At 39.2% G+C, this 26,588-nt stretch overlaps 2 protein-coding genes across 3 annotated transcripts; one reads left to right on the top strand and one right to left on the bottom strand.

Moving 5' to 3' along the window:
- The first annotated feature begins 259 nt into the window (after positions 1 to 259).
- On the top strand, positions 260 to 9,271 carry si:ch211-189a15.5 (uncharacterized). Its single transcript, XM_067527658.1, has 6 exons — positions 260 to 670; positions 3,788 to 3,894; positions 4,048 to 4,174; positions 5,538 to 5,663; positions 7,413 to 7,938; positions 8,114 to 9,271. The coding sequence occupies exons 1-6, from the start codon at positions 332 to 334 to the stop codon at positions 8,620 to 8,622; spliced, it is 1,734 nt and encodes a 577-aa protein (XP_067383759.1). The 5' UTR covers positions 260 to 331; the 3' UTR covers positions 8,623 to 9,271.
- Positions 9,272 to 12,266: 2,995 nt separating this feature from the next.
- Positions 12,267 to 25,459, bottom strand: tk2 (thymidine kinase 2). Of its 2 annotated transcripts, none has more exons than XM_067527598.1 (10): positions 25,188 to 25,459; positions 23,409 to 23,446; positions 23,166 to 23,240; positions 22,895 to 22,948; positions 21,983 to 22,072; positions 21,828 to 21,901; positions 14,568 to 14,656; positions 14,130 to 14,209; positions 12,927 to 13,007; positions 12,267 to 12,716 (listed from the first exon to the last, which is right to left on the bottom strand). In XM_067527598.1, the coding sequence occupies exons 1-10, from the start codon at positions 25,375 to 25,377 to the stop codon at positions 12,630 to 12,632; spliced, it is 858 nt and encodes a 285-aa protein (XP_067383699.1). In that variant the 5' UTR covers positions 25,378 to 25,459; the 3' UTR covers positions 12,267 to 12,629. The 2 variants fall into 2 exon arrangements, with proteins under 2 accessions (XP_067383699.1, XP_067383707.1); XM_067527606.1 differs by having other exon boundaries at positions 23,409 to 23,522; positions 25,188 to 25,329.
- Positions 25,460 to 26,588: the final 1,129 nt, after the last annotated feature.

Genomic DNA, 26,588 nt, shown 5'->3' with positions numbered 1-26,588 from the left:
TAAAAAAATATATATAATTGCCTTTGCTTTTAGGTTAATACTTAAGCCTTTAGACCTAAGCGTTATAATTCGCATAGAATTCGCGCTCTTGCTCATAAAAAATTGTAGAATCTTTTCTTCAGTGTTGATCTCATTTCACTGTTTTGTTATATTTTGGTATTTACAATCTCAGGTTTACAAAATGAAAGTGCGATTTTAAACTGTCATTATGTTAAGCAGTGGCAGAGCCTCTCTCTCACTTTCACTTCCTCGTCAGGTTGTTTGACAGCTATACTTCCTTATTACAGTTCGCCGGGAGTTCGCCTCGTGTGGGTCGGTAAGAGCGACAGTCATGAAGGACGGCACCGAAGCAGGTGAGCCGGCGGAGGTTTCCTGCCAGGAGCTTTATGATGCCTATTTGAGCTCTTACCGTGAGCTGTGTACAGAGGTTGGGCCGTGCCGCGATGCTCGGGTGCTGAGAAAAGCGGCTCAGTACCTTCTGAAGGAAGCAGAACCCGGAGGCACTTTCACCCTTTTCCCGTTCTACGAAGCTGTGAGCCAGAACCCTGAAAGCGTGACCACTGACTGTAGAAAACACCTGTGGGCTGTTATCAAAGCCACTGAGCTGTTGGAAACTCTGTGCGTCAATCTGTTTCTTCAACCATGGAAGAAGGAAATCAAGACTATCAAGGTGGTGGCACTTTGTTATTTTATTTTTATTTTTATTTTCAGTTTTTCTTTACTTCTGTCAACCCCGCTTGTCAGGTAGGCTCAATGTTATGACGTCATGCCAGGAATTTAAACCAGGTGAGCTGCTTTGCTTCCCGTCATCATTTCTGCTGTCCAGTCACACAGCAGCCTAGATGATGTATATTTTTTTTTTATCTAACAATGATTTAGATTTAAAAACCAACTATGCAGGCCTCTCTTTTTGCCCTTTCGTTCACTCAAAATGCAGCAAAATGCAAAGCAAAACAAAGTTTTCTGTTTTTAATGCTTCCACCAAAGCCCTCATGCCACATTACTAAAAGACAATATTTAAATATTAGGCTAAATTAATTGCCATATATTTTCTCCTGGTTGTGTGAAGGATAATTTATGTCACATGTCACTGCACCTCAGCTGGTATATAAATTAAAAATTGCAAAGTCTCATTTAGCATATTTTGTAATGGAAAATCTCTAATGGTTCCAGATAGTCTAATGGGTTTGTTCCAGTTCCTGTTTTGCTTCAAGATGTGGTACAAAGAGGAAACACCTTTAAGCTCAGAGTGATTTAACATTGAGACAATCAGACATAGGCACAGTGAGCAGGAAATGACACATTTAAAAGCTATGAATGTGAAAATGTAAAAACAAAATTTCTGATCATTCGATATACCCCTTTTTGTAAGACTAATTCATGTTAGTGCTGTACTGCAGACATTTGACTAGAGGTGTCTACATTCCATTTAATTAAATTACTTCAGACCTTGTAAACACTTGTAAATACTGAGTTGAACGATTGAACTGAGAGTTTATGTTTTGAAACAAGCCTTGTAGACTTTCCAACATTCTTCTTTTTGTTGTCTGAAGAACCCAGAAATAAGTTTGAAGTCATAATGAATTGTTAAATTCAATAATCATAATCAAGTGGTGCTAACCATAATGAAGGTCAGTTATGAATTAAGTCCTACCACCAAGACTAAATATTGAATGAAGTCACTGAGAGCAGCCTTAGAATGATTTCAGGTGCTGCAGCTGTAAATTCTTTAGTGTGAAATAGAGAAATAGCTCTTGAGACTGTGTCATGTAAAAGGAAAGAAATTTTAAAAACTGCTAAAAAAAAAAACAGCTTAATTTTGTTGCATAATTGAATTGAAATTAACTTAACTTTATTTAGATGGGGCCAATTCACAACAAATTAAATATAAAATCAAGACTATACAAATATGTAAAGAAAACCCAACAAATCTCCCTTAAGCAAGCGTATAGGCAACAGTAGAGATGAAAAACTCCCTATAAAGCAGGAGTCTCAAACTTGTGGCCCGGGGACCAATTGCCCGCCGTCCCGCTTCTGAGTCATGCTGGAGCCTCATCATGGGCTTACCCGCCTTGGTTATATAGTCAACGGAACTTTGGTGTTGGCTAGGACGTACCGCTGAATCCATGGGGTTATTTTGGAAAATAAAAGCCAGTAAATAATGCCTCCATGGCTGCATCCCATTGTTTTATAAAATAAATAAATAATGGTGTCCCACTGTCCTAGCTGATAATGAACAGCCTGGTAGCAATCGCCTTTTTTTGCGCTTGCTATCCTGGTACTTTCTACCATCTACAAATGTTATGATGTTCATGTCATCATGAAAGACATGACCCCTTCTTCTTTAATGTGCAAGATACACTTCCTGTGTTTCAAATGGAGCTTATTGACCTGCAGTGCAACTCTGACCTCAAAGCCAAGTTCAGGAAAGGTGAGGGGAAAAGCAGACAAGCTTGAGCGATTTTTGATAGAATTGACCCCCGGCTCCCCTTAGCCTGTGCCTTTTTGGAGCACATATTTCTGCTAAAAAATGTTCCCTAACTTGAAGTCCAAGTAGAGGTCCAGACTTACTGACGATCATCTTCAAGCCATACTAAGGGTCTCAACTGCTTTCCCTCTCAAGTCAAATGTGGCTCAGCTATGTGAGAGGAAGCGCTGCCAGGTCTCTGGCAGCAAGAAGTAGGCAAGAGAAGCCATGTTCAGAAGAACCGTACATGTTCATGTTCAGAAGAACCCATTGAAGTTAAAGAACTGTTAGTAGTGATGTTTAAGAAGATTAGATTTTTTTTAAAAGGACTTTTTTTGTGAAATACCTGATGCAGCCCAGCCTCATCCAGACTCTGCTTCCTGCGGCCCCCAGGTAATTTGAGTTTGAGACCCCTGCTTTAAAGGAAGAAACTTCCAGCAGAACCATGCTCAGGGTGGGTGGCCATCTGCCTTGACCAGTTGGGGGGAGTGGAAAGTGGAGAGAGAAAGAAAAAGACCGAAAAGAAGAAACCACAAAATACTGGGCGGGTTGGTGGGACCCATAGCTGCACAGTGGAAACACACTTCCAAAGCCTGGGACACCTGGAGATAGGGACAGAGAGGGAGAAGCACAACTATGGGAGAGGAAAATGCAAAGTTAATTTCATGCAGTGCTGGCATATACATGCTGGGTGAGAGGAGAAGAGATAGGGATGAGAGAAGGAAAGGAGTTCGGTGCATTAGGGGTGGCTCCCCCAGCAGTTTAAGGCTATAGCAGCATGACTATCACTCACAATAAGCTTTAGCAAAAAGAAAGAATTTAAGCCCAGCCATAGAAGTAGAGAGGCTGTCTTCCTCCCAAATCTGAACTGGGAGCTGGTTCCACAGGAGAGGAACTTGATAGCTAAAGGCTCTACCTCCCATTCTATCTTTGGTAATTCTGGGAACCACAAGTAGTCCTGCATTCTGAGATCGAAGTGGTCTATTAGGATGACATGGTACTATGAGGTCTTCTATATATGATGGGGCTTGGCAATTTAGAGCTTTATTTGTAAGAAGGATGGTTTTAAATTGTAGTCTATATTTAATCGGAAGCCAATGGGGATATGCTAATGAAGGAGAAAATGATCTCTCTTACTATTATCAGTTAGTACTCTTGCCTCATGTGTCATGTGTTATGTGTTTTAAACCAATTTTTTCCCTCTATAAAATGTTTCATGCTATATTTCTTGGCCATGATTTCTTTAATTACTTGTGTAAGAGATCCTTAATAAGTTACCATTTCTTTATTATTAAAAGGTGAATCGTATTTCTGTTTCAGACATTTACAGGTTCATTTGTTTACCATCTCCTGCCAGTTCTCAGCAGCTCTACCATTCAGTCCGTCCTGGCTTCTATTGGCTACCTGCCCCACACTGACACTCCAAGGTGGGAAACAAGGGCCAAACTAGAAAGATGGGCTACTTTACCAAACTCAAGCTTTACATTTTGAAGCAAATTCATTATCCTCTTCCGTTATAGGGGCATTGGTCTGTTCTTCTCATACGTTTTTGTCTAATTATCCTAATGTATGTTTTGCAGTGAGTTCACGCTCAGTGAGGATGCTAACCCAGACAGAGCCATGCAGGTGGGCTTTCAGTTGCTGTTGGCCAGGGTGGAGTGTCTTAACCTCCTGGAGCTCCTGGAGAAGGATCAGCTGGGACCACAGGTCAGATCCTCATAGTTGCCATATTATAGTCCAATAAAACAGCAACTTTGTGTACTACAGCAAATTGAATTCTGCTAATACCACAGTGGGAATTTGTATGTGATGAAAAGTAGTCTAGTTGTTTTATTGTTAGTAGTGAAATGAAATGATACTGAGGATGAATGGTGAAGTCAATGTGTTTGCAGGACTGTGCAAATTAGCTTTAAGGGATGAAAACCAAGTAATGAACATGCAAAACAAGGAGAACACACTAGACTTCTTGCAATCAGGTGCAAATAATAAAATAATGATAAAGGGAAGAATAGACCTTTAAACTCTTGTTTTTACCTTGTTAAGGGATTTCTATGGCATCCTCACCTTATTTCCAGATTACTATTATCATTAATAGTTAATGTCCCCCCAAACATAAAGCAGCACTGGTCCAGAGTAATGGAAAGTGCAAAAACAAATAGTCAAGTATTCTGCTATTAAAACATTAAATAGTAAATGTTCTGCACTTACATAGTGCTTTTCTACCTATTGGCACTCAAAGTGCTTTACACTGCTTCTCATTCACCCATTCACACTCACAATCTCACACACACTCATACACCAATGGGGGAGCTGCTATGCAGCTGAGCAATGCTCACTGGAAGCAACTAAGTTGGCGTTCAGTGTCTTGCACAAGGACACTTCGACAGGTGACCGGAGGAGCCGGGGATTGAACCAAAAACCGTGAGATTGGTGGACAATCTAAATTAAGTAAAATACAAATCATGTACTTACATAACTTCTACTTAAGTAGAAATGCCTATCGGTACTTATGCTTTTACTCAAGTACATTTTTGTTTGTGTATTTGAACTTTAACTTAAGAACAAGTTGAGTACTTCAACCACCAATGCAGTCCAGCCATGATTTGACACTGAGACATATATGACACTTTTACCTCTGATGCCATGTGTTTCCCTTCATCAAAATGCTATTGAGTCAGCGATGTTCAGCTGGAAAATTGAGATGCAACTACATTTTGTACAATTGAACAATTCCCTGATAAGTCAATGAAATCTACCTTAGAGTCACCTGGACGTCTGCTTCAGTGGATAAAACTCAAAGAGATCTAAGCTTTTGTACAAGTACAAATGTACACATGGTGAATGCCACTATATTTGCATAACTTAGATTTCTAACCTAGAAATTGCTCAGAATTGGAAAAAAAATTTTTATTTTTCATGTGAGAACTTGTTCTACTTTCAACAAACTTTCTGATTATTATATTATATAATATATTTTAAGGATTCATGCTCAATATGGCAGCCTTAGGACATCCAATTTCCCAGTAACTGGCTCCTATTTTCATCTGTCATTTGTGATCTTACACTGCAGGAGTGGCTGGAGGTTCTTCAGAAGAAAGTGGGGCATATAAAACCAGAGGAGCCCACAGAAAAGAAGGTAACAGTAGAGCCAAAGGAAGAGGAGAAGACGAAGAAGGAAGAGACAGATAGAAAAGAGGTAGGACAGGGTGCAATGGGCTGGTTGACTGTGGAGAAGTAGGAAAACGAGGTGACCATAAAAACTGGCAGTGTGTTTTTATGCTGTGTGCGACATGTCTGAACATCAGCAATTTAATCTTTCTTCCATCGGAATTTGCAAAAGGAGCGGCTGCTCTCCACCATGCTACTCTCATAAATACAGAACAGTTCGTTCTTAGCCCTTAGCCACCAGTTAAAATATTATGTTACTAGTGTTTCCTTAAAGGAAAGGTTTAAAAAGTTTATTGGATATATTGAAATTCTGCAGACTCACCACAAATTAAAATTACAATGCATACAAGAGTTTTGAGTTCCTACTGGCGGTGCAAATGTAAATGGAGAAAAAGCCCCTGAAGGTAAGTAGTTCATAGAGAAGTTCACCGGGGGTAGTCCCTGTCCAAAAGCACCTATTAAGAAACAAAAACTTAATAGGTAATAAGAAACACAGCTTTACATTTACATGTTTCTGTTATGATTCAGATGTGTGACTTAGACATAAAATACACATAATACTTTTTTCAAACAATTGTGTTTATGATCACTAGTCAGAGATGAACGCATATGCACTTAAACTTGTCTTTCCAAGCCTTGTCTTTATGAGCAGTGGTGGCCTAAGACTGTGTGGCTGAGGGGTCACCAGTTCAATCCTGGCAAAATAAAATCTCTAAAAAAGAAAAAATCTGCACCTGTAAAGTGCCAGGTGTGTTATTATGTGAATGTGATCTGGGTGTTCCTGAAAAAGAGAGAGAGACTATTTCAAGGGAATCTTACCCTTAATACATAAAGATTTTTTATTTTTAATAATTTGTGCTGTGGGACTATACTTAATCCAGTTTTACATCAGAATATCATTGGTTATGTAATAAATTTCACAATATGCTGGAATTTGGTCATTAGTCAGAATTCAGAATGTTTGGCCAGTCCTCTGCTTTCTGGTTTCCTAGCTCCAGATTACAGGTTTCTAGCCTGATTAAACAGAATTGGTTTACGGTGTTTATGATGTGGTTCTGCTGCTTCACCCTTGCAGCTATTTCCTCTTTGGTAATGGACAGGGCTGTTCTTCTTGCTGATCACTGACACCCTGAACTCTAAAGCCACCTTTACGTTTTAAGACCTCAAAGAAAACATCAGAGAAGATCCTTTGTACGACCACTGAAGCGAGTCACAGCTGCACTGGTCTTTGTAACTGCCATGTTTATTTATTGTATATTTCTAGGAGGTACATGCCAATATCTGGTGTAGGATTCTGTGTACAGTGTAAACTGGGTGCACAAGTTTAAATCAAACTTAGTGCCTTCTGCTTGTATTCTAAGCAAATTTCATGGCATTTCTAAGTGTGTGTGTGTGTGTGTGTGTGTGTGTGTGTGTGTGTGTGTGTGTGTGCGTGTGTGTGTGCGTGCGTGCGTGCGTGTGTGTGTGCGTGCGTGCGCTAACCTGCTGTAGGGGAGAAGATGGTGAAAAAGTAAAGCTGATACCACAGAAATTTACAATCTGAAGCTCTATTAAATATTAAACGTCCATACCTGTTGAAAAATCTGTATTTTTGATATGGTTGTGATGGAGTTTGGGACCTTCCACTCACACAGACTGAATTGTAGAGAATCCCACACATATAATTTAATGTTTAGTGACAACTAGTTTTGTGACACGATAAAGTAGGAAACAGGTTGCACGCACTATACATACACATATATATCCTGCCTTAACAAGGTCTGTTTTATTCCTCCAGGTATCTCTGTATTTGGACACCAGTTTTGCATTGCCTCCCCAACCCAAGCCTTGGCGCTCCCACCACAGCAGCTTAGACCAGTCTATAATTGAGATGCAGAGAAACTACCCCGACCTGGCCTTCAGGGGCCGCCCTCTAGTACAAGACAAACTTCAACAAGCAAACAGCAGCAGGAGCAGCAGCTGTAGTAAAGATGTTCATACTGCCAGTGATGATTGCAGAGTTACTGAGCCTCTCAAACGAGACAACATTAAAGGCACCAGAGGTGCTACGACAGCCTTCTGCAAAAAGAACAATAGCAGCAAAGCTGATGACGTGTTAGGGAATAACAGCTGTGGGACCAACCCTCAAGGAAGTACCACTAGCAGTGGCACCAATGAAAGCGGAGTTGATGACGAGCTCAGTGGTCCTCAGGCCATTTCCCTGCATATCACACTAAGAACTGGATCCAAAGCAGAGAAGAGCCGGAAACCTGAAGAGCCACAGACCCCAGCAGAGGAATGGATGCAGCAGCAGGCTTTAGCAGGTAACGCGCACACACACATACCCTAAAGTTAATGATGTTGGTTACATTAAAGAGTCTATTTCAGACTTTCTCAAGCTAAACCCTTCCTGTGTTTCTTGTAAACATTCAGTGTTTTGTTACTTGCTAAAAATAAATTGCAGCCTTTTGGAAAAAATCGAAACTGTGATTTTAACAGATGCGCAAAACAACAAACCAGACCTCTTGAGCTCTATGAGCTCAGTGGATGACGATCAGGATCTGATAGACCTTGCAGAGAGGATGGGCCAAATCCATGTGCAGGAGACCAAAGATGAGATGAACAGAAAAGAAGAGAGCAGAAGAGGAGATGAGAATAAAAGGAAAGAAAGGAGAAAGAAAGGAAGAAAGATGCGTGCCCAAGAGGAATCAGAGGAGCACAATCTAAGAAAGCCAGTGATGGAGATAGGTCCAGCAGTAAGCCACGATGTCAGTAGATGCACCAGATCCTCCCTTTCAGTCCATGCAGTGATGAAACAGCAGAAACAGGCCACAGCATCTCACCATTTGCCTCTGAACATCAGCACAGCAGACTGTGAGAGCAGTAAAGGAGGAGGAGGCAGCACAGGGCAGCAGGAAGGAGAAGAGGCTGGTAGAGCAGAAACAGGCCATGGAGAGGAGGAGCATTTAGCACAGAGCTTTGTTATTGTCGAGCATCACAAGAAATAACATGGTGTCCTCTAGGTTAATTTGTTGTTACATTTAGGAAATTGATTCACAGCAAAACTGTTGAGCAAAACATTGATGACTTGATGTTACTTACAGTGCCTTGGAAACATTGTGTGTATCTCACAGTAAACTGTTTCACATTATTAAATTAAAGGTGTAACCAAGAATAAAAACAAAATACAAGATTAAAATGATCATTTATTGAAGAAAAGGTCTGAACTTTGACTAGACCACTCCAAACCTTCCAATTACTAGTAATTCTGAGCTCCACTTCCTCTTATGGTTGAGACCATTCTCTACAGCTGAGCTTTAATTTATAGACTGATGGGCTCATGTTCTCCTTCAGGATTCTCTGGTAAAGAGTGAAATTCATGTTTCTCTCATTATCTCAGGTCTCCACCATCACACTAGCATCACTCTGTTTCAGTGTAGGTATGTATGGTGTTCTGTTTGTGAAGTTCTGTGTTTGAGACCTAAAATCTTTGAGCATCATCTAAGTGTGTTGTGGCAGAATTTCAGATGAGCCTTAATGCTCTTCTTGGGTTAGCAGTTAGCAGTGGTTTACCGGTCTCCCATGATGCCATTTCTACACCACAGGCCCTGTTGGTACATCAATGTTTCACTTCAATAAATACAACTAAAATTGAAATCTTGTATTTGCAGTTTTTTTCAACCTGCAGAAGATATCAAAGCTGCCAGAGTTTTCCCAAATTACATTACAATTACAACCAGGAGTCTGACACAAATGTTTTTTTTCCCCAATGCAGATGCATGTCATAATATGATGTTAACACTGTGTGATGTCTTTTTGTTACTGAGATTAAGTCCTTTACACTGTAAATATTTTTAGGGTTTATAGGTTTTTGAATAACTGAAGAGCTGCAGCTACAGTAGATGGTCAATATTCAGTTGACCATAAATAAAAATGTAAGCTTGTTAATTCACGAATATGTATTTGTTTAGTGTTGGCCTGTGTATTAAAACACATGCCAGCTCCTTTGTGAGTAACAACAGGTTCCACTTTTGTGATTAAAATGTTATTGTTGGGGGAAATTGTTTCTATTATATTTGTTTGCATATTTTTTGGTTCCCTGCGTGTTTGTTTCCTGCGGGTACTCTGGTTTCTCCCTTAATTTAAAGACATGCATGCTAAGTTCACTGGTGAGTTTAAATTGCCAGTTGATGTGAATGGTTGTCTGTCTGTCTGTGTCTCTGGGATAGACTAGCAACTCTGAACAGGATAACTGGTTAAGAGAATGGGTGGATAGATATTTATTGGTCAGCTTTAAATTCTTTGAAACAATCCAGCAATTAGACCTCTCTGTTGAAGCTACATAAAATGTTACATGATTCATTTCGTTTGATTTTTAAAAATAATTATAAATAAATAATGTATAAAAATACTGTAATGGCATCATGTTAAAGTCTTAATTTGATTCCTGTCATATATACATTATTTATAATTCATTTAACAGTAGTTACGTGTGTTTTGTGAGCTAATGATTCAAATGATCAGCATGCTGTGACCCATGCAACACAAATTTCTTTTTGTATGACTGTATTTGTACTACAACACAATAAATTATATATGTGATGTTACACTGTGCTACGGGAATAGACCAGGCTTTCATCTGCCACAGGAACACATTAGATCTATCTTGCAGAACATATGGCTTTTATGATGAATGTGTATCCCCCCAAACTCAATAGGAAGAAAAAAAAATAAGACTAATAAAAAAATTAGACAGCCCCAGGTCAAATATGTTCTGCTAGGCTCACTGAACATCAGTTTTAAAGTTAATATGAACTAGTGAACAGTCAATTTGGACCAGCTCATGTAATAATGTCTTAAAGGGAAACTTCACAGATTTATAACCTCTTGCCAATGATTCTAGTTTGGGAAGTACAATGTATGTAAATGGTATTAAACTTCCTTCAGCTTTTAACTGAAAAGCTGTTTCCAATGACATCAGGTGGAATATTTCAGTACAGATAATTTCAAAGATTACTCACAAGAGCAGCAAAGATTGCTTGTATGTATGGTCACGTTCATAAATATTTAATCAATGACCATAGAATTCTGTCCTTGGTAAAGAATAACCTTTCAAAACATCCAGCTCATTCAAGAAGAGTCTTTAGAAGGCAGGTGTGTCTTTGTATGTTATTCATAAAGCAGTCTCTTTAAATTACACTTTGACAGAGGCTTCACAAAAAGCAAACCACTGGTAAAGCAGAAGAACATGCTGGATTAGAGTTTGTCAGAAAGCATCTAGAAAAGCCTGTCCAGTTCTGGAAATAATTATTCGCTAAGATGAAATCAAAATTAACGTGTACCAGAATGATGAGAAAAGTACAGAGAAGGAAAGCAACAGCTCATCATCCAAAGCATCATCACATCATCTGTCAGATAGGGTGGAAGCATTGTTACGGCAAAAGCATGTAAAGCTTCCAATGGAACCAGGTTACAATGATCCGACTGCTGATATTAGATGGATAATGATCGTAAACACAAAAGCAGAGATTCTCGATGTAAAAAGTTAGATATTCCTCAGTGGTCACCTGATCTCAACTCCATAAAGCAACTTTTCACTTACTGAAAACAAGGCTGAAGGTAGAAAGTGTCAGAATTATAAAAGGCAACCCTCATGTTTATATTTACGTTAGTTTGTTCCATAATTTATGAGCCACCAAAAATATTGGCTGTAATTGCCAAATAACTATTGCCACACATTTGTCAAATCCCTTTATTTAAAGTCGAAAATCTTGACTTCTACCACATTTAATGTTGTATTGTACAGAGGCCAAATGCCCAAAGACTTCTTGTTTCGATATTCATGAACCTGACTTCCTTTTGCAACAGGTTTCCCCTGAGGAAGAGGAAGATGAATCACGTTCACGCTGAGATGAGTAAAGCCTAAAGCGCTTTCACTGACTCAAGATTGTTCGGTCAGTGACTAAGAGGGCAACGAAGAGACTAAACTTAAATTAAAGTAGCCCTTCCATACATTTATAAAAATAGATTGTAACCATTCTACAGTACTATACAGAATACTATACTGTATGTAAACTAGGATTTGTTCAGGCCGTGATAAACTGCATTCCTGTTAACAGAACTGATTATGATAGTAACAACTAACATAAAAACATCTCAAATTAAACAAATGATTAAGTAATTCAATAAAATACCAAAATGGTCTGAACACCTGCACCAATTGGATCAGCTGAGAGCCAGTTGTTTCTCATGCAACCCGAATCAAAACTACAGGTGCCTTGATCTGAGTATGTGACGTCAGAGCATATAAATTGTTTTATTTCCATGTAAAATTACTCCTGTAACAGAGAATGACTTTAATATGGCAAAACAGTTAAGTGTAAATTAAGCTTCATCAAAACGAATGACAGAGAAACATTTTAGCCATACGTGGTCCAAAATAAATTAATAAATAAAAAGTAAAAGCACTTCACATTATATATATATATATATATATATATATATATATATATATATATATATATATATATATATATATATATATATATATATATATATATATATATATATATATATATATATATATATATATATATATATATATATATATATATATATATATATATATATATATATTTTTTTTTTTTTTTAAATTTATTTATTTTGCTTTGTTAAAAAACACACGTATTCTAAATCAGTCTCAGGTAGAGAGATGGTTCACTAGTTTCCACTGGTGTGACTGTGGTTTCAAATGCACACATGTATGTTAATTCTTAGAATAAAACTTAAGGGTTTTACATTACCTTCATAATAAAAAAAATAAATAAATAGCAACTAGTTAAATGTCATAGTTCGAGAGAAACTATAAAGATGGAATGTTTGGCTTGTTGAAATTAGCCTGTAGTGAGATACAAGTCGTCCCAAAAATGGCTAAAAATTAAAATCAGAGAGGAAAAACTGGCAAATATAACATATCAGTTGTGAACAGCACTCTGGGATCTCCTGTGTTTGGGTATCAGAGGCAACTAGCTGCAAGGATCTTGTCGCGGTTTTCTTCGTAATAGTGCAGCATCTTCTCGAGGTCATGGTCAGCAGGAATCACCTACACACACACACACACACACACACCAAATGTTGGCTCATGTACTAAGGAGGTATAGAGGCGATGCACACCACAGTGCAGTCCAAGTGTGAAAAATCATTGGGAAAGTATCCTCCCGAAACTATGTGGACATACAAGCTGAATGTAAAGTACATTCACATTCTGAAGGACGTGAATATATAAAAGAACTGTAGAAAAGAACCAACTCACCAGAACAGGAGCAGGAAGTGGGGCAGAGGTACGCTTAATGAGCCATTCCTCATACAGCTGATGGATGGACTCCAGATACTCCTGATGGACACACACAAACACATTAATGTCACTTAAAATATAGGAGGCTTTCTACTTTGAAATACTTTACAACTAGCCAGTCAATGCATGATCATGGAATATTGGTGACTGATTCAATCACCAAAAGAAGAGCATTTTCGAACCTACAGGTAAAATGAGTTGACCAGTCTGTAAACGTATTCATTTTGTTTTCTGTCTCACACAGAAAAATTTAACTAACAAAAATGAATCAATAGAAAAAAGTCACGTGAAAACAATCTTGTCCACTCATTTGTTAAATAGATGGGTATGAACAAGAAAGTCGACAGAGGAAGAAGATCCAGTGCTGTACTGGTGAAACAATACTCTTCAGCATGAAACAACTGCACAGTAGGTACTCCCCCGTATCTGTGGTGGTTTTCTGGTCAATAAATAAAGCTAGAATAATTACATTTACTTAGGTTGTAAAGTCAATAATTTACAAACTAACTGTTGAGCTGCAAAAATCTGGTATTTTGAGGTGGATCAAGGTTGGATCACATTCTCACTACAAGCAATTACACTATATTGCCAAAAGTATTCGCTCACCTGCCTTTAGACCTATATGAACTTTAGTGACATCCCGTTCTTAATCCATACGGTTTAATATGAGGTAGGCCCACCCTTTGCAGCTATTACAGGTTCACCTCTTCTGGGAAGACTTTCCACGAGGTTTAGGAGTGTGTTAATGCAATACATAATACACAGTGCTCGCAGTCTTCGCTCTAATTCATCCCAAAGGTGTTCTATCGGGTTGAGGTCAGGACTCTGTGCAGGCCAGTCAAGTTCTTCCACACCAATCTCACTCATCCATGTCTTTATGGACTTTGCTTTGTGCAACTGAATTCATTTATTTGGATGGGTGAGCGAATACTTTTGGCGATATAGTGTAGCTTTTTGGGGACTGAACCAAGATCCCAACCACTTACAAGTTTTGGTGCAGTTGTTTTGGTCCACACCCAAGTGTGATTGCTGTGTTCAAATCCGCACAAATTAACAACAGCAATGTGGAAACAATACAAAATTCAACCAGACTAAATAAGGTAAGTTTGAAAAAACCTTAAGTTTGTTTTAAAGATAGATGCTTTATGGTTGTGTCCTCACCAGTGGAATGACTTTCTCCTCCTCTCTGCATCTTTGCTTTAATCTCTCATGGCAGATCTGAGGAGATGTCTGCAGGTAGACTGCAGTCAGAGGGAAGAGTCAATATCAACAGGGCTGTTGGAGCTCCAAACATGACTTTCAAACTAAGTCTACTATTACTATGAAACATATTTCATGCTATATCATCGTGGCAACTGCTGAAAACAGAACAAATCTGCACCTTCCTATGCACTTAAATCTATTAATTACAAAAACAAATAATAAAAATTGCTTGCTAATTGCTAATTAGGTTACAACTAGGTGACAGAAACACAAATCTTTTCATAATATTTGTGAAGCTGACAAGTGTAACATGAACAACCTGATTGGAAACAACAGTCATTCATACAGTATAATGATAGTTTCAATGTTTTAACTTTCATCTTTGTGTGTTCTTACCAATCAGATCAACAGGAATGGAAATGTTAGTAGTGATCCAATCAAACCATTCGCCAAGTACAGCATAGTCCACCTCTGGCATTTTCGCACTGGCAAAAACAAACAAACAAACAAAAAACTCAAGAGAGTCAGGTTTGAAACCAGGTTATGGCAGATTTAGGGCAGCTGTGACTCAGGGGTTTACTGGGTCATTTGTGGGTCACCTGGGGTGTAAATGGTTACGATGTTGATTCGATTTTCACCCATTCACACATACACACCACACACTGATGGCAGTGGCTGCCATGCTCACCTGAGAAACTTGGGGTTCAGTGTCTTGCCCAAGGACAATTTGACAAGTAGCCGGGACCGGGGATCAAACCACTGACCATATGGTCCGTGAGTGACTGCCTTACCAACTGAGCTAAAGCCGCCCCACTTGTCATAAAGACAAGGATAGCATTACAAAGTCAGGCTCAGATATGCTTGTTGTGTAGGCCACAAAACCTCCTTAAAGAAAATACACAGCTGGTCATAGCTGCTCAACTGGCTGCAGGATCATGGCCCAGAGTCCCTGTATTTACTGATGATTTTCATCAAACTGCAACATATAGTTAGTCAGTTAGGTTAGTGAATTAATTCTGCCTCAATATTTCACTGCTGGTGTAAAAGTATTTCAAGAGCAGCCAGTGGGTACGGATTAAACAAGCTGACACTATTAGTACATTTTTCTTTTTGAACCAATAACCAGCCTTGTGTGTAAATGTGTGCAATTTACTAACTGCATAGCTAAATATAGAAAATTGTACAAAGGATGCCAAATATTCAACAGTATATTGAAGAAGCTTGTGGACTTTTTAAAGTACAAAACTATAAATGAAGTTATACAGGAATTATAATTAAAACATTGTTACAGATTTAAGTGTCAGCTTCAGTTATTAAACAAAACTGTTTCATATGGAGCAGTTTAAATAATTATAAAATCATATGACATATTATGCTCTGAATGGTCCTGCATGCAGCATGCATCAACATTTATATTTTCTTTACATAGCTTTATGTGGCCTGTCAACTGAAACTAGCGACCTGAAATATACGGTATAAACACATACGTAAACCTAATATTGGCAAACTCTTTCGGGTACTGGTAATTTGATTGGACTTCCTCTTCACTTCCTCCTGCTTATTGCATCACTTCCTGTTTCTGCAAACATGAAGTTAGAGACTCCAGCGACCATAGTCAAATATATTCCTGGGGCCCGAGCGGGCGAAGAGGAATATTTGAAACTCCACAGTAAGATTATTATTCACACAGGAGTTAATGACGCCTGATTATGCAAACCGAAGGTCACTGAAAGGATTTAAATTCGTATTTCACTTTGCCAAAACAATGTTGGACTCCTCAGTTTTCTCTGGATCCCTGCCAAATCTGACCAGTGACGACATGTTCAGCCACATGTCATCATTCAACTGCTGGGGTGGTGCCAGCAAACAATGTGGGCTACATAGATAATTGGAAACGTTTTTGGGGAAAACCTAGGCTGATTAGGTGAGACGGCATTATTCCTACTTTAAATGGTGCAACTTTCTTATCCAGAAATATGGCTGGTTTTATTAGACAACCAAAAGTATGAAAATTCAGAGTTGAGCCTAGGATACAGAGATCCAGTCCTACACGACTCTCTTAGTACAGATCAAGTCATTCATATATCATTCACGTAGATGCTGACAGTAACTGCCTCAATACTGTTTAATTCATTATTAGATTCAATTAGTTTTTACTAAATTTTAAATAAACCTACTCACTGACCTTACATATGGCATTGAAGTTGATAGTTTGACAGTATTTCCTCAACTCTCTTCTGTCTGACCATTTTCTAATAACATTTGAATTTACAATAATGGACAATACAGCAGTTAGAAAAAAAATACCACTACAGCAAGTGTTTAAGTGAAAATGCTGTAAACAAATTTAAAGAAACGATTCTTTCATGATTTGTTTGACCATATGTCAATGCAATGGAGCGTAGCCACGTTAACTTTACTCCTGCACATGTTGTTTATTTTGCTGAGAATTTTGCAGCCTCACTACGTAAAATAGTGCTGCCCCTCTGAAAAAGAAGGTAGTAAACCAGGAGCGGCGGTCTCCTTAGTATAGTTCACAAACTCGCAACTTAAAACAGGCAACAGGAAAGTTAGAAAGGAGAATCTCATTTAGCCTGGAAAATGTTTTTTTAATGTGCAAAAACAAAACAAAACAAACAAACAACCAAACAAGCCATCTGCAAGCCAGAACAGCATATTATGCATCATTATTAGAAGATAACAAGAACAACCCACAGTTTCTTTTCAGCACTTTAGCCAGACTAAGAGCCATAGTTCTGTTGAGCCTAGTTTTCCCTTAACTCTGAGCAGCAATGACTTCATGATTTTCTTTATGAATAAAATTGTAGCTATTAGAATAGGAATTCACCAGGCCCTCCCCCCAAATATTAGATAGATCTGCTAGATAGATGGCTTTTTATATATAGATATCGCTGAGCTAACTTCAACTATTACCTCAGCTAAACTAATAACCTGTCTTCTAGACCCTATTCCAACTAGACTGCTCAAGGAAGCTTTACCCTTAATAGACACGTTAGTATTAGACATCATCAATCTATCTTTAGAAAAAGGCTATGTGCCACAAGCCTATAAGGTAGCTGTAATAAAACCACTACTAAAAATGAAACTCCCTGTCTTGACCCAGGTGTTTGAGCCAATTACAGACCAATATCAAATCTCCCCTTCATTTGCAAAATCCTTGAAAAATCCTTGCAAAACAATTATGCGATCACTTGTACAGTAATAATTTGTTTAAAGAATTTCAGTCAGTATTTAGCGTTCATCATATTACAGAAACAGCACTGTTAAAAGTCACCATCAACCTTCTCTTGGCTTCAGATAATGGGCTATTCACTTTACTTGTGTTTGGTCAAAGCGTGTCTGATCAACTGGATAATTTTGCAGACGCTACTGAAGATATCTACAGGACAGTAACATACCTAATCCAGCAAAATATCAGTACTCAAGTTCACAGCTCCTTTGTGTTGGGAAAGGCAAGAGTCGACCCCCTTAAGCCCATGAACCCCACAGAATGCTACCACTGGAGGAATCCGTGTATTGGACTGATAGTACAGCGGTGCTAAAATACATCAGCCATGAGACATCAAGGTTTCGCACGTTTGTAGCTAATAGGGTATCAGCGATTCAGCAGACCTCAACAGTCTCACAGTGGCACTACATAAATTCCATCATGGACACGCTACAGCCAACAACAAAACAAGAAAAAAAGGCCTAACTATGAATGAGCTCCAGGAAACAGAGGCAGAAATAATTCATCACTGCCAGTTGAATTTTCAGGAGGAAATTTCAGCTCTGCGAAAGGAAGAACCAGTGAAACGGAGCAGCCACATACATAGACTTAATCCAGTGCTTCAGGACGGAAATCTTTGTGTAGGTGGAAGGCTCAGCTGAGCTGCTATGCCTGAGGAATCCAAACACCCCGCTATTCTGGCTAAAGATCATAGAGTATCTCAGCTTATACTGCAGGACATCCATGAAAGGATAGGCCATTATGATTGCAACCATGTCTTGTCTACTTTACGTCAGATACTGGATACCAAATGCAATCTTAATCAGAAGGATTCAATCTACGCGTAGAACCTGTCAAAGATTACACGGAGCAACCGGGTGGCAACAAATGGCAGACCTCCCACTTAATAGTCTTACCTGATGAACCGCCATTTACTAGAACAGGTGTTGATGCTTTGGTCCCTTTAATATTAAACGACGAAAAACAACTGCAAAAAGATATGGTGTCATATGTACATGTCTGGCTACCCGAGCTGTCATTGGACACGGACTCGTTTATTAATGCACTTCGATGCTTTGTTGCAAGAAGAGGTCAGGTTTTGGAAATACGTTCAAATAACGGAACGAACTTCATTGGTTCTATGTGAGAGCTGAAAAAGTTCTCTGTCCAAAATTAAAAAAATACACTGACTCAGCATTGCATCAAGTGGATGTTTAATCCTCCATCTGCTTCTCACCATGGAGGGGTATGGGAGCATTTAATTCGATCCATTAGAAAAGTACTCGGTGCTACGAGGTCTAGTCCATCAGGTTAGTATCAATTATCAAGGTTAGTACCCATAACTAAGGTCTGTCTTCTCCAAAAATCAGAAGGAGACAGTGGTAAAGATTGATCTCCTATGGCAGTGGTCCCCAAACTAAGGCCCCCAGGCCGGTTAAAGCCTGCCTCCACATTTGGCCCGGCCCCCTGAACAATACTTGACGCATTATGGTTTTTTTTTTCAGTCTGGGCCCGCGAATCCTAGACTAGCCCCTGTCAAATAGAACGGAATAATGGCGAAAAGGTTAGGCAAGAGAAAATTTGATTCAGAATGCAGGGTAATTAACCTGCAGTGGTCAAACGATTATTTTTTTGTTCAATGCAAAGAAAAGCTAAAAGTTTGTCAAGAAATGTTTGAATACTGTCGTGGAAGAAATGTGTCCCAAGAAGAAAGATGTCTTTAATGCCGTGTGTCTGTCGGCAAGTACAATCACCAGACGCATTGAAGAAATCGGGGGTGATGTATATGCCCAGCTGCAGCAGAAGACAGAAGAATTTGACTTTTTTTAATTAGCACTGGATGAGAGCACGGACGTGCAAGACACAGCACAGCTGCTCATTTTTATTGGTGGAGTTAGTGCAAACTTTGAGATGTGCGAGGAGCTGGCAGCCCTCCAAAGTCTCAAAGGGACTACAACAGGGGAGGATATTTTCGGCAAAGTATGCCAAACCATGAAAGAGTTGGACCTGGACTAGTCAAAGCTTGCCAGCATCACGACTGACGGGGCTCCTAGTATGGTGGGCGCATCTCGGGGTCTAAAAGGATGCATGAACCAGGAGATGGAAGAACGGGGTCTCACCGCCCGTTACAAGTCCACTGCCTAATTCACCAGCAAGCACTGCGCTACAAAGTGTTGAAGTGGGATTCTGTCAAGAAGGTTGTGGTGTCATGCATAAACTTAATCAGAGCAAAGGGACTTAAACACAGGCAGTTCCAACAATTCCTGTCTGAACTGGAGTCTGCACACGGTGATGTGCTGTACTACACAGAGGTCCGATGGTTGAGCCGGGGCAGAGTTTTGAGGGGTTTTTACGAGCTGCTACCCGAAATTAACGCATTTCTTCATTCAAAAGACAAAACGGTCCCAGAGCTGATCGACCCAGAATGGAAATGGCACCTCGCATTTTTAACAGACGTGACAGAAATGCTGAACAGCCTTACCTTCCAGGGGAAACTCATTTGCGACATATATTCTCACATAAAAGCACAAACTTGCGCTGCTTTTGGAACAAGTGAAAAAGCACAACTTCATCCATCTCCCTGCTACCCAAAACCTCTCTGCAGAGAACCCAGCGATCCCGTTCCCAGCTGAAAAGTGTGTGGAAGCACTCAAAATGCTGAAGGAGGAATTCGGTGTGCGATTGTGTGGGAACCGGTTATTATTTCACAAATAGTGTTATTTATTTCCTGACTTTTTTCAGTGAAGATCCAAGAAAGGGTTATTTGGTTATTATTTATTTCATTAATAGTGTTATTAATTATTTTTCCGGACTTTTTTTTCTGTGAAGATCCCAAAAAGGGTTATTAATATTTGGTTAAGTGTGGCTTTCTGGAAAATAATACATTTTTACGTTTAGGGACCCCTGCGATCGTCACACATTTTCTGTTACAAACTGTCCCCGGCTCCCATCAGAGAAGGGAAAAGTTATGTGGCCCTCACAGGAAAAAAGTTTGGGGACCCCTGTCCTATGGTGTAAACCTAATAACCTCTGACACCAGAAGAAAGAATAGAGAACACCATAGTATGAATGTGCCAACCACGGTTTCCTCTCGTTTTTTGTTTATGCTGTATAAGGTTAATTGGATTAGGAGGTATATGTTTAGGTGTACTGATGATGTCATTAGTGACATCATTTGGCTTTGATGATTGCATTATAGTTTGCCTTTGTAGTTTACCTTTTAAGATTGTTGTCAAGTTGTCAGGGAAACAAAGCATAAGGATGGTTTTGTTACAAGAGAGTTCAGTTTAGCTGTGCTAGTCTGGAATACAAGAGAGACATAACTGGAGCAAAGGAACTGACTACAAGGTAGTGAGGACCACAACAAGGTAGACGCGCAAAGGTTCAGTGTGTAGCTGTCGAGGAACACAGTTTCTTACAGAGTTCTGTGGGTTTAGCCACAGAGAAACTTGTTTGATGAAACTGTGAATGTGTTTTTAGAGATTACTGTTCGTAAACATGTATGTACAATTAGCCCGGTATTAGCTAAGTTGAGAAACAAATACAATAATTGTTCAATATTAGTCATACAACATTCTCCAGAGTGGAATAATTGCTGGATCACCAGATAAGATTTCTGCAGGTGTCCCCAGCGGTGGAGCTGTATATTTTCCAGTGTGCAGCTACTGCTCCCACCAACCAACCCAATGTTTTGTTGTCGCTTTTTGTTGCTCTTTTCTTTTCCCTTTCCACTTTCCACTCATCCCAACCCGTCAAGGCAGATTGCCACCCACCCTGAGCCTGGTTCTGCTGGAGGTTTCGCTCGTTAAATGGAGTTTTTCCTCTCCACTGTTGCCTAGGGCTTGCTCTTGGGGGAAATAGTTGGGTTTTCTGTACTTTATAGTCTTGACTTTATTCTGTAAAGTGCCTTGAGGTGACTTTGTGAACTCGCCTATATAAATAAAGTTAAAGTGAATTGAGTTTGCTACAGAGGCACATTGATAACATTAGTTAACTAGCTTTGCTTAGAATACCTTTCTACTTCCTTCCTCTGCTTCCCTTCCAAGTCTCAGTAAAAGTCTGACATGGTCTCAGCTGTCTCAGTAATAATGGCATCGCATAATTCTGTTGTGTAGTGTAATTTTATTAGAAATTATTTAGCTGACATTTTTTCCTAGAAGTATGCAACACTGCATAAAGTTAGGAGATGGCAAGACTTTGGTTCTGTGGAAGCTTAAGTCTGAAGTTGGGATAAGAACATTGACTCAGGAACTTTTTATCTGTAATGGCTTTTTTCCAAATTGGATCCTAACTCTGGTTACCATGATTACCGAACAATTAGATGAGGATCTGCAAGTTAACACATTTCTGTAATACAGCCCCAGAATACGCCATCAAAGAACTGTGTTTTGATCTGATGCAGACACTTTGAACACAGAGAAAACTACCTTCTGAAGAGATTCTCCACAAAGATGTACTTGGCGCTGAAGATCGACCTCTCCATCATTCTCACGGGAGCTGACTAGAAACAACAACAGCAACAAACTCTTAGTACATGCAGTTGATTTCCTGATGAGGTTGTGTGTTTTTTATCACCACTTACTATGAATGACAGGTGCCTATCCAGCATAGTGAGCTGAACATAGGTCTGCAGTGTGATGCCCCAGCGCTCAGGGTCCTGGTACATCAGACCCTGCAGGGACAAAAACAGCTGACACAAACAGCATGGCAGACATATGGGTAATCCATTCATATACCACTACAGCTACTGGAAACAGATCCACCTGTTTTGATGTGGTGAAGCACGTTCCCCTGAGGATGGATCCTGACCTTTTTGGACTTAATGCCACCATGAATGGATTATGAGAAAAAGAGCCTGAAACCCCCCCCCCCCCCACTCTATTTCTCATATAGACCCCAATACTGCATAAGACACAAGACTAATTCAAATGAGACTGTCATGCTTTGCCCCACTTATGGTAGTTTTTGTCTCTATGGGTTCTTTTTAATGGATTTGGGGGATTTTTCAATTTTACTGTTCATTTGTCTTTTTGGTACTTTTTTCCCTCTCTTTTTGGGAAGTATTTTTGTATAATTTAACTGAGCTCTATGCCTCTCAAACAAGAAATACGTTTCTTTTATAAAGTGGCTGTGGCCACTTTGGACCAAAGTGACCTTTGGCCCAATAAGCCAGTTTAATGATCCCTTCACAACTGCCACCACTTTATCAAGCAATCACTTGTAAACACAGTACACAGGTTAGCATATCCAAATCTAAGTAAAATATACCATGAAAGTAAAGAGTTCATTCGAAATGTCAAAAATACTAACTTCTAGGCTTCTAGTGGGCCATTCCATCTTTTTTCTTTTAAACCCTTCATTTTAAAAAGGACCATTGCTTTGTGATGCACCAACAATCAATCCAGCAAATAATATAAGGTCCTGGTTTATTAAAAAAGTCTGATTTCAGGTCAGTCTAATAACACAATGACAACATCACAGTCGTGTACAGTACCAGAGGATTGTGGCCACGGACATTCCGCCATTTAGAGACTGGTTCAGTAAGGACCTGGAAAAACCAAGAGAAAAGAAAGAAACACTTGTGATTTTAGCGGTTGTTTTTTTCCTATCCATGTCCTCTTTTATGACAGACCAAATTTGTAAGGAAAGTATGTGATTCAGGCAAAGGTAGGCATTTATTTTTAATTATTCATCTTTTACTTTAAAGCCCTCCTAAACTAATTTCTAATTTCAAATAACAGGACTATGAAGGAGACTTGTTTTACCTCAATGTTGCTGGTTTTGCTGAAGTACTCCAGACATGTTGTCTTCCCACTGGCAATGTTCCCCTCAATACAGATCTGAAAACAGTGATGAGACATAATGAAGAAAAGGGACTTTACTATGACATGAGGTATGAGCCTGTGATAACAGAAAAACTTTATCCACACTGGAATCTGTAGTTATGAGAGTATTTACTCTATTTTACTGTAAGGAGGGGAAATCCAAATATCAGATCTGAGACTCACCACTGCTTTCTTATCTTCGCCATTCCGCACCAGCTTTCCTTGGAAGGAAGACAACATATTGAGACAAGGCTTGACTTCCCACAATTCCCAGTGCTGGCCTCACGGGTCAGCAGGCTACAGCGAGGTCAGAGGGACAGAAGCGTGTTAAAATGCAAAGCAGCTGCTGTTCAGTTTGTAAGTGGGTAGAGGCACGTGTTCTGGCTCTGTGGCATAAAACTAGACAGGAAGTAAAACAATGAGCATGAGGTTAAAAACTGAACTAGAAGTGAGTGTGTGATAGAGATCACAGAGGGGGCCCGTTCTAAATGTCATTGCGTGGTCCTCACAAATGAGCTGAGGGCAACCAACTGATCTGTTGATACTGTGGCTATGAGAGACATCAATCTCATGAGTGAACAGAGATCAGGTCAGAAGTATGGAACAATAAATATTTGAGGAATTTTTCCAATTCTTTGCTAAAAATCACTAACATGCATCTATTAATAGAAACTTAACAAATTAAATTTAATTAAATAAATTTAATAAAACAAATGTAAAACATTTTGGCTTATACCCCCTCCTATGATCTTTAACAGCTCTTGTTAAAAAAAGAAAACATGCGTTGTGGACAAATATGCTATTATACCTTGTTTTTAGTTAATATTTTTTGACACTTAATGTTTGAAATATGTGAACCCAAGTGTTTTTTATAAGGGTCTCCTCCTCCTACTACATTTCTGATAAATCGCACACAACATGGCCCAGTTGCCTGTTACACTGTGTTTTTTGACAATAGCTGTCTAATAAACATATAGACCCAATCTAGAAAGGTCACTTTTGAGGTTTAACAAAATTGTTGTTTTCTAGATATTACAGATCAACTTTATACTTATCTGAGTGCACTCAGTAAATGCACATGTCCCATTTTTTGGATCAAATCATGCTATATGTACTAATAAGGTGTTACAGAATTTTATTCCAATTGTGTTCTCAAATTTTCTCTGACACACTTTCAAACACTTTTATTAACATGTGGGTCTCCTCACGCTGCATGCACAATCTCTAGATTTTGATCCATTATAAATAGAAGATATATTAGCAAACAAAAACAGGCTAGACTGATAAAGAGTTAATTCTATAATTAAATGCAATGGCAACAAACTCAATCAAAATCTAGAGGTTGTGCATGCAGTGGGAGGACACCCAGATCTCAATAAAAGTGGGTTGAACTTTGTCAGTCAAAAAATAAAGCAGCTACTGGGTAAAAAAAACGCTAATACACCCCATCAGTGCATGTTGCATGATTTTATGTAAAATCCAACTCATCTACATGTAATGAGTAGCCTCAAATGATTATGAAGTTGGTTCTAATTATTTGTAAAACAACACAAAGAAAGTGGGAACTGAGGGTAATGAGATAAACGTTTATTAGCCCTGTTGGCCACGCTGCATGTGCACTTTAGAGTTGGTCCCTGTCTTCAGTCTCTCATTTCCCTCTCAACTACACCTCAAACACGGATTGTGGGGTAAAGAAAACACACTTTTTGTCCATAATGCACAACAAATCTGGTGGAGATTAGTTTTCTCCGTTAAAATGTATTAAAGATGAACTGCACTAAATGGCTGACTATCCAACGTTAAACTGTCTACACCACGGTACACTACACAACGTCTCCTTAGAAGCTGGACATTTATGAGCAAGGTCTGTCCACTGTTAAGCACACAGGAGACACGATAAGACGCAAGTGAAGAAAACGAGGAGTAGTGAGAAGTAGCCAGCGTCCCAACAGCACCACTGACCTGCGCTAACGTCGCTGCGCTGCGTGCCGCTCCGGGCCCTTCTCTGGATGAGACTGACGCTCCCAGTATGTAACGTTGTCCCTAGTTGACGGGGAACTGCTCTGAGAGATGACGGAGCCTTGGCACAGTCAGCAGACACGAGTCTACCACACCTGAGCAACAGAGTCACGATACTGCTACCTGCTAACATGATGTAAAGTAATGAAGGAGAAGCTGTTAGCGATGTGCATAGTCGTCTCTTTAACAGGAAGAAACGCCTTCTTCGTCGTCGTTGTCTTCGACGTACATAAAGTGAAATTGTGGCCTACATTGCCACCTACTGTACAGACTTAGTCATGACACTAATAACTGAACGGAAAGTCAAAAAGCATTTAGGTCAGTATTTATTTACTTTTTCATGGTTTGTGCAGCTCAGACCATATATGCACCTCTTTAACCTTAAACATTTGCCATCGGTTTGAAGGTCTCTTTGCTTTAGCCATTGGTGGTGGAAAGTGACCAGGTAAGTACTGGTTATGTTGCAGATGTTTGTGCTTAATCATGTCTGGTTTACTGAACAGGCATCGACACAGGGTGCAGAGACAAAAAAAAAAGACAAAATATGTCATGAAATAATCACAAAAACACAAAGTTACCCCAAAGGATACAACATTACCACAAATACACAGTTATCAAAAACAGCCATTATAATCACACCACTTTTTACCACTTTTTTCAATCAAATGAATCACTAACGAAATAGAAATTGCCATTGTTACCATGTGGTGTCATAAGATGCGGAGTGTGAAAATAAAAAAAAAGCATTCAACCAAAACAGCTTACCAATAACTAAGGTGTCATTATACTGGAATACTAGTGATTATCACCACCACCACCACCACACACACACTTGAAGCACTGCATATTAGGTTTGACACCTGTAATAATTAATGATTATCATTGATTTGTTTGTTACTCAAAGTGTGAACCATATCAATGATGTAATTTTGTTGATATATGAGGGTCCTTAATTTTAGTTGAATGATCTATAATCTTATAAAATACACAATATATATGTATTGGATGATAAAAGCAGCATTGGTTAACAGAAAGGGACATAGAGAGAAAAGTCAAGTAATTTTACTTAAATACTTACATTAAACCATAAATCAAGTACTTTTACTTAGGTAAAGATGTTAATGTGGCACTTATACTTTTACTAGAGTAAATGTTTGTAGAATATGTCTTATATCTACTGTAGGTAGTTCCTGACCATGTCTCAGTGGCTGCACAGGACAGATTAAGACTCCCGATGTTACACTAAAGAAGGCACTTGGTGCTGGTCGGGCCAGGATTCAAAAACATGGCCTTCTGCATTCCAACACAAGTCTCTACCGCTGAGCCACCAGGCTCTCAACTATA

This window comes from Channa argus, chromosome 1 (genome assembly GCF_033026475.1).
Source record: "Channa argus isolate prfri chromosome 1, Channa argus male v1.0, whole genome shotgun sequence".
Taxonomy (NCBI): Eukaryota; Metazoa; Chordata; class Actinopteri; order Anabantiformes; family Channidae; genus Channa; species Channa argus.
Note: the sequence above shows the minus strand (reverse complement) of the source record. Positions and strands in the feature narration are given on the sequence as shown.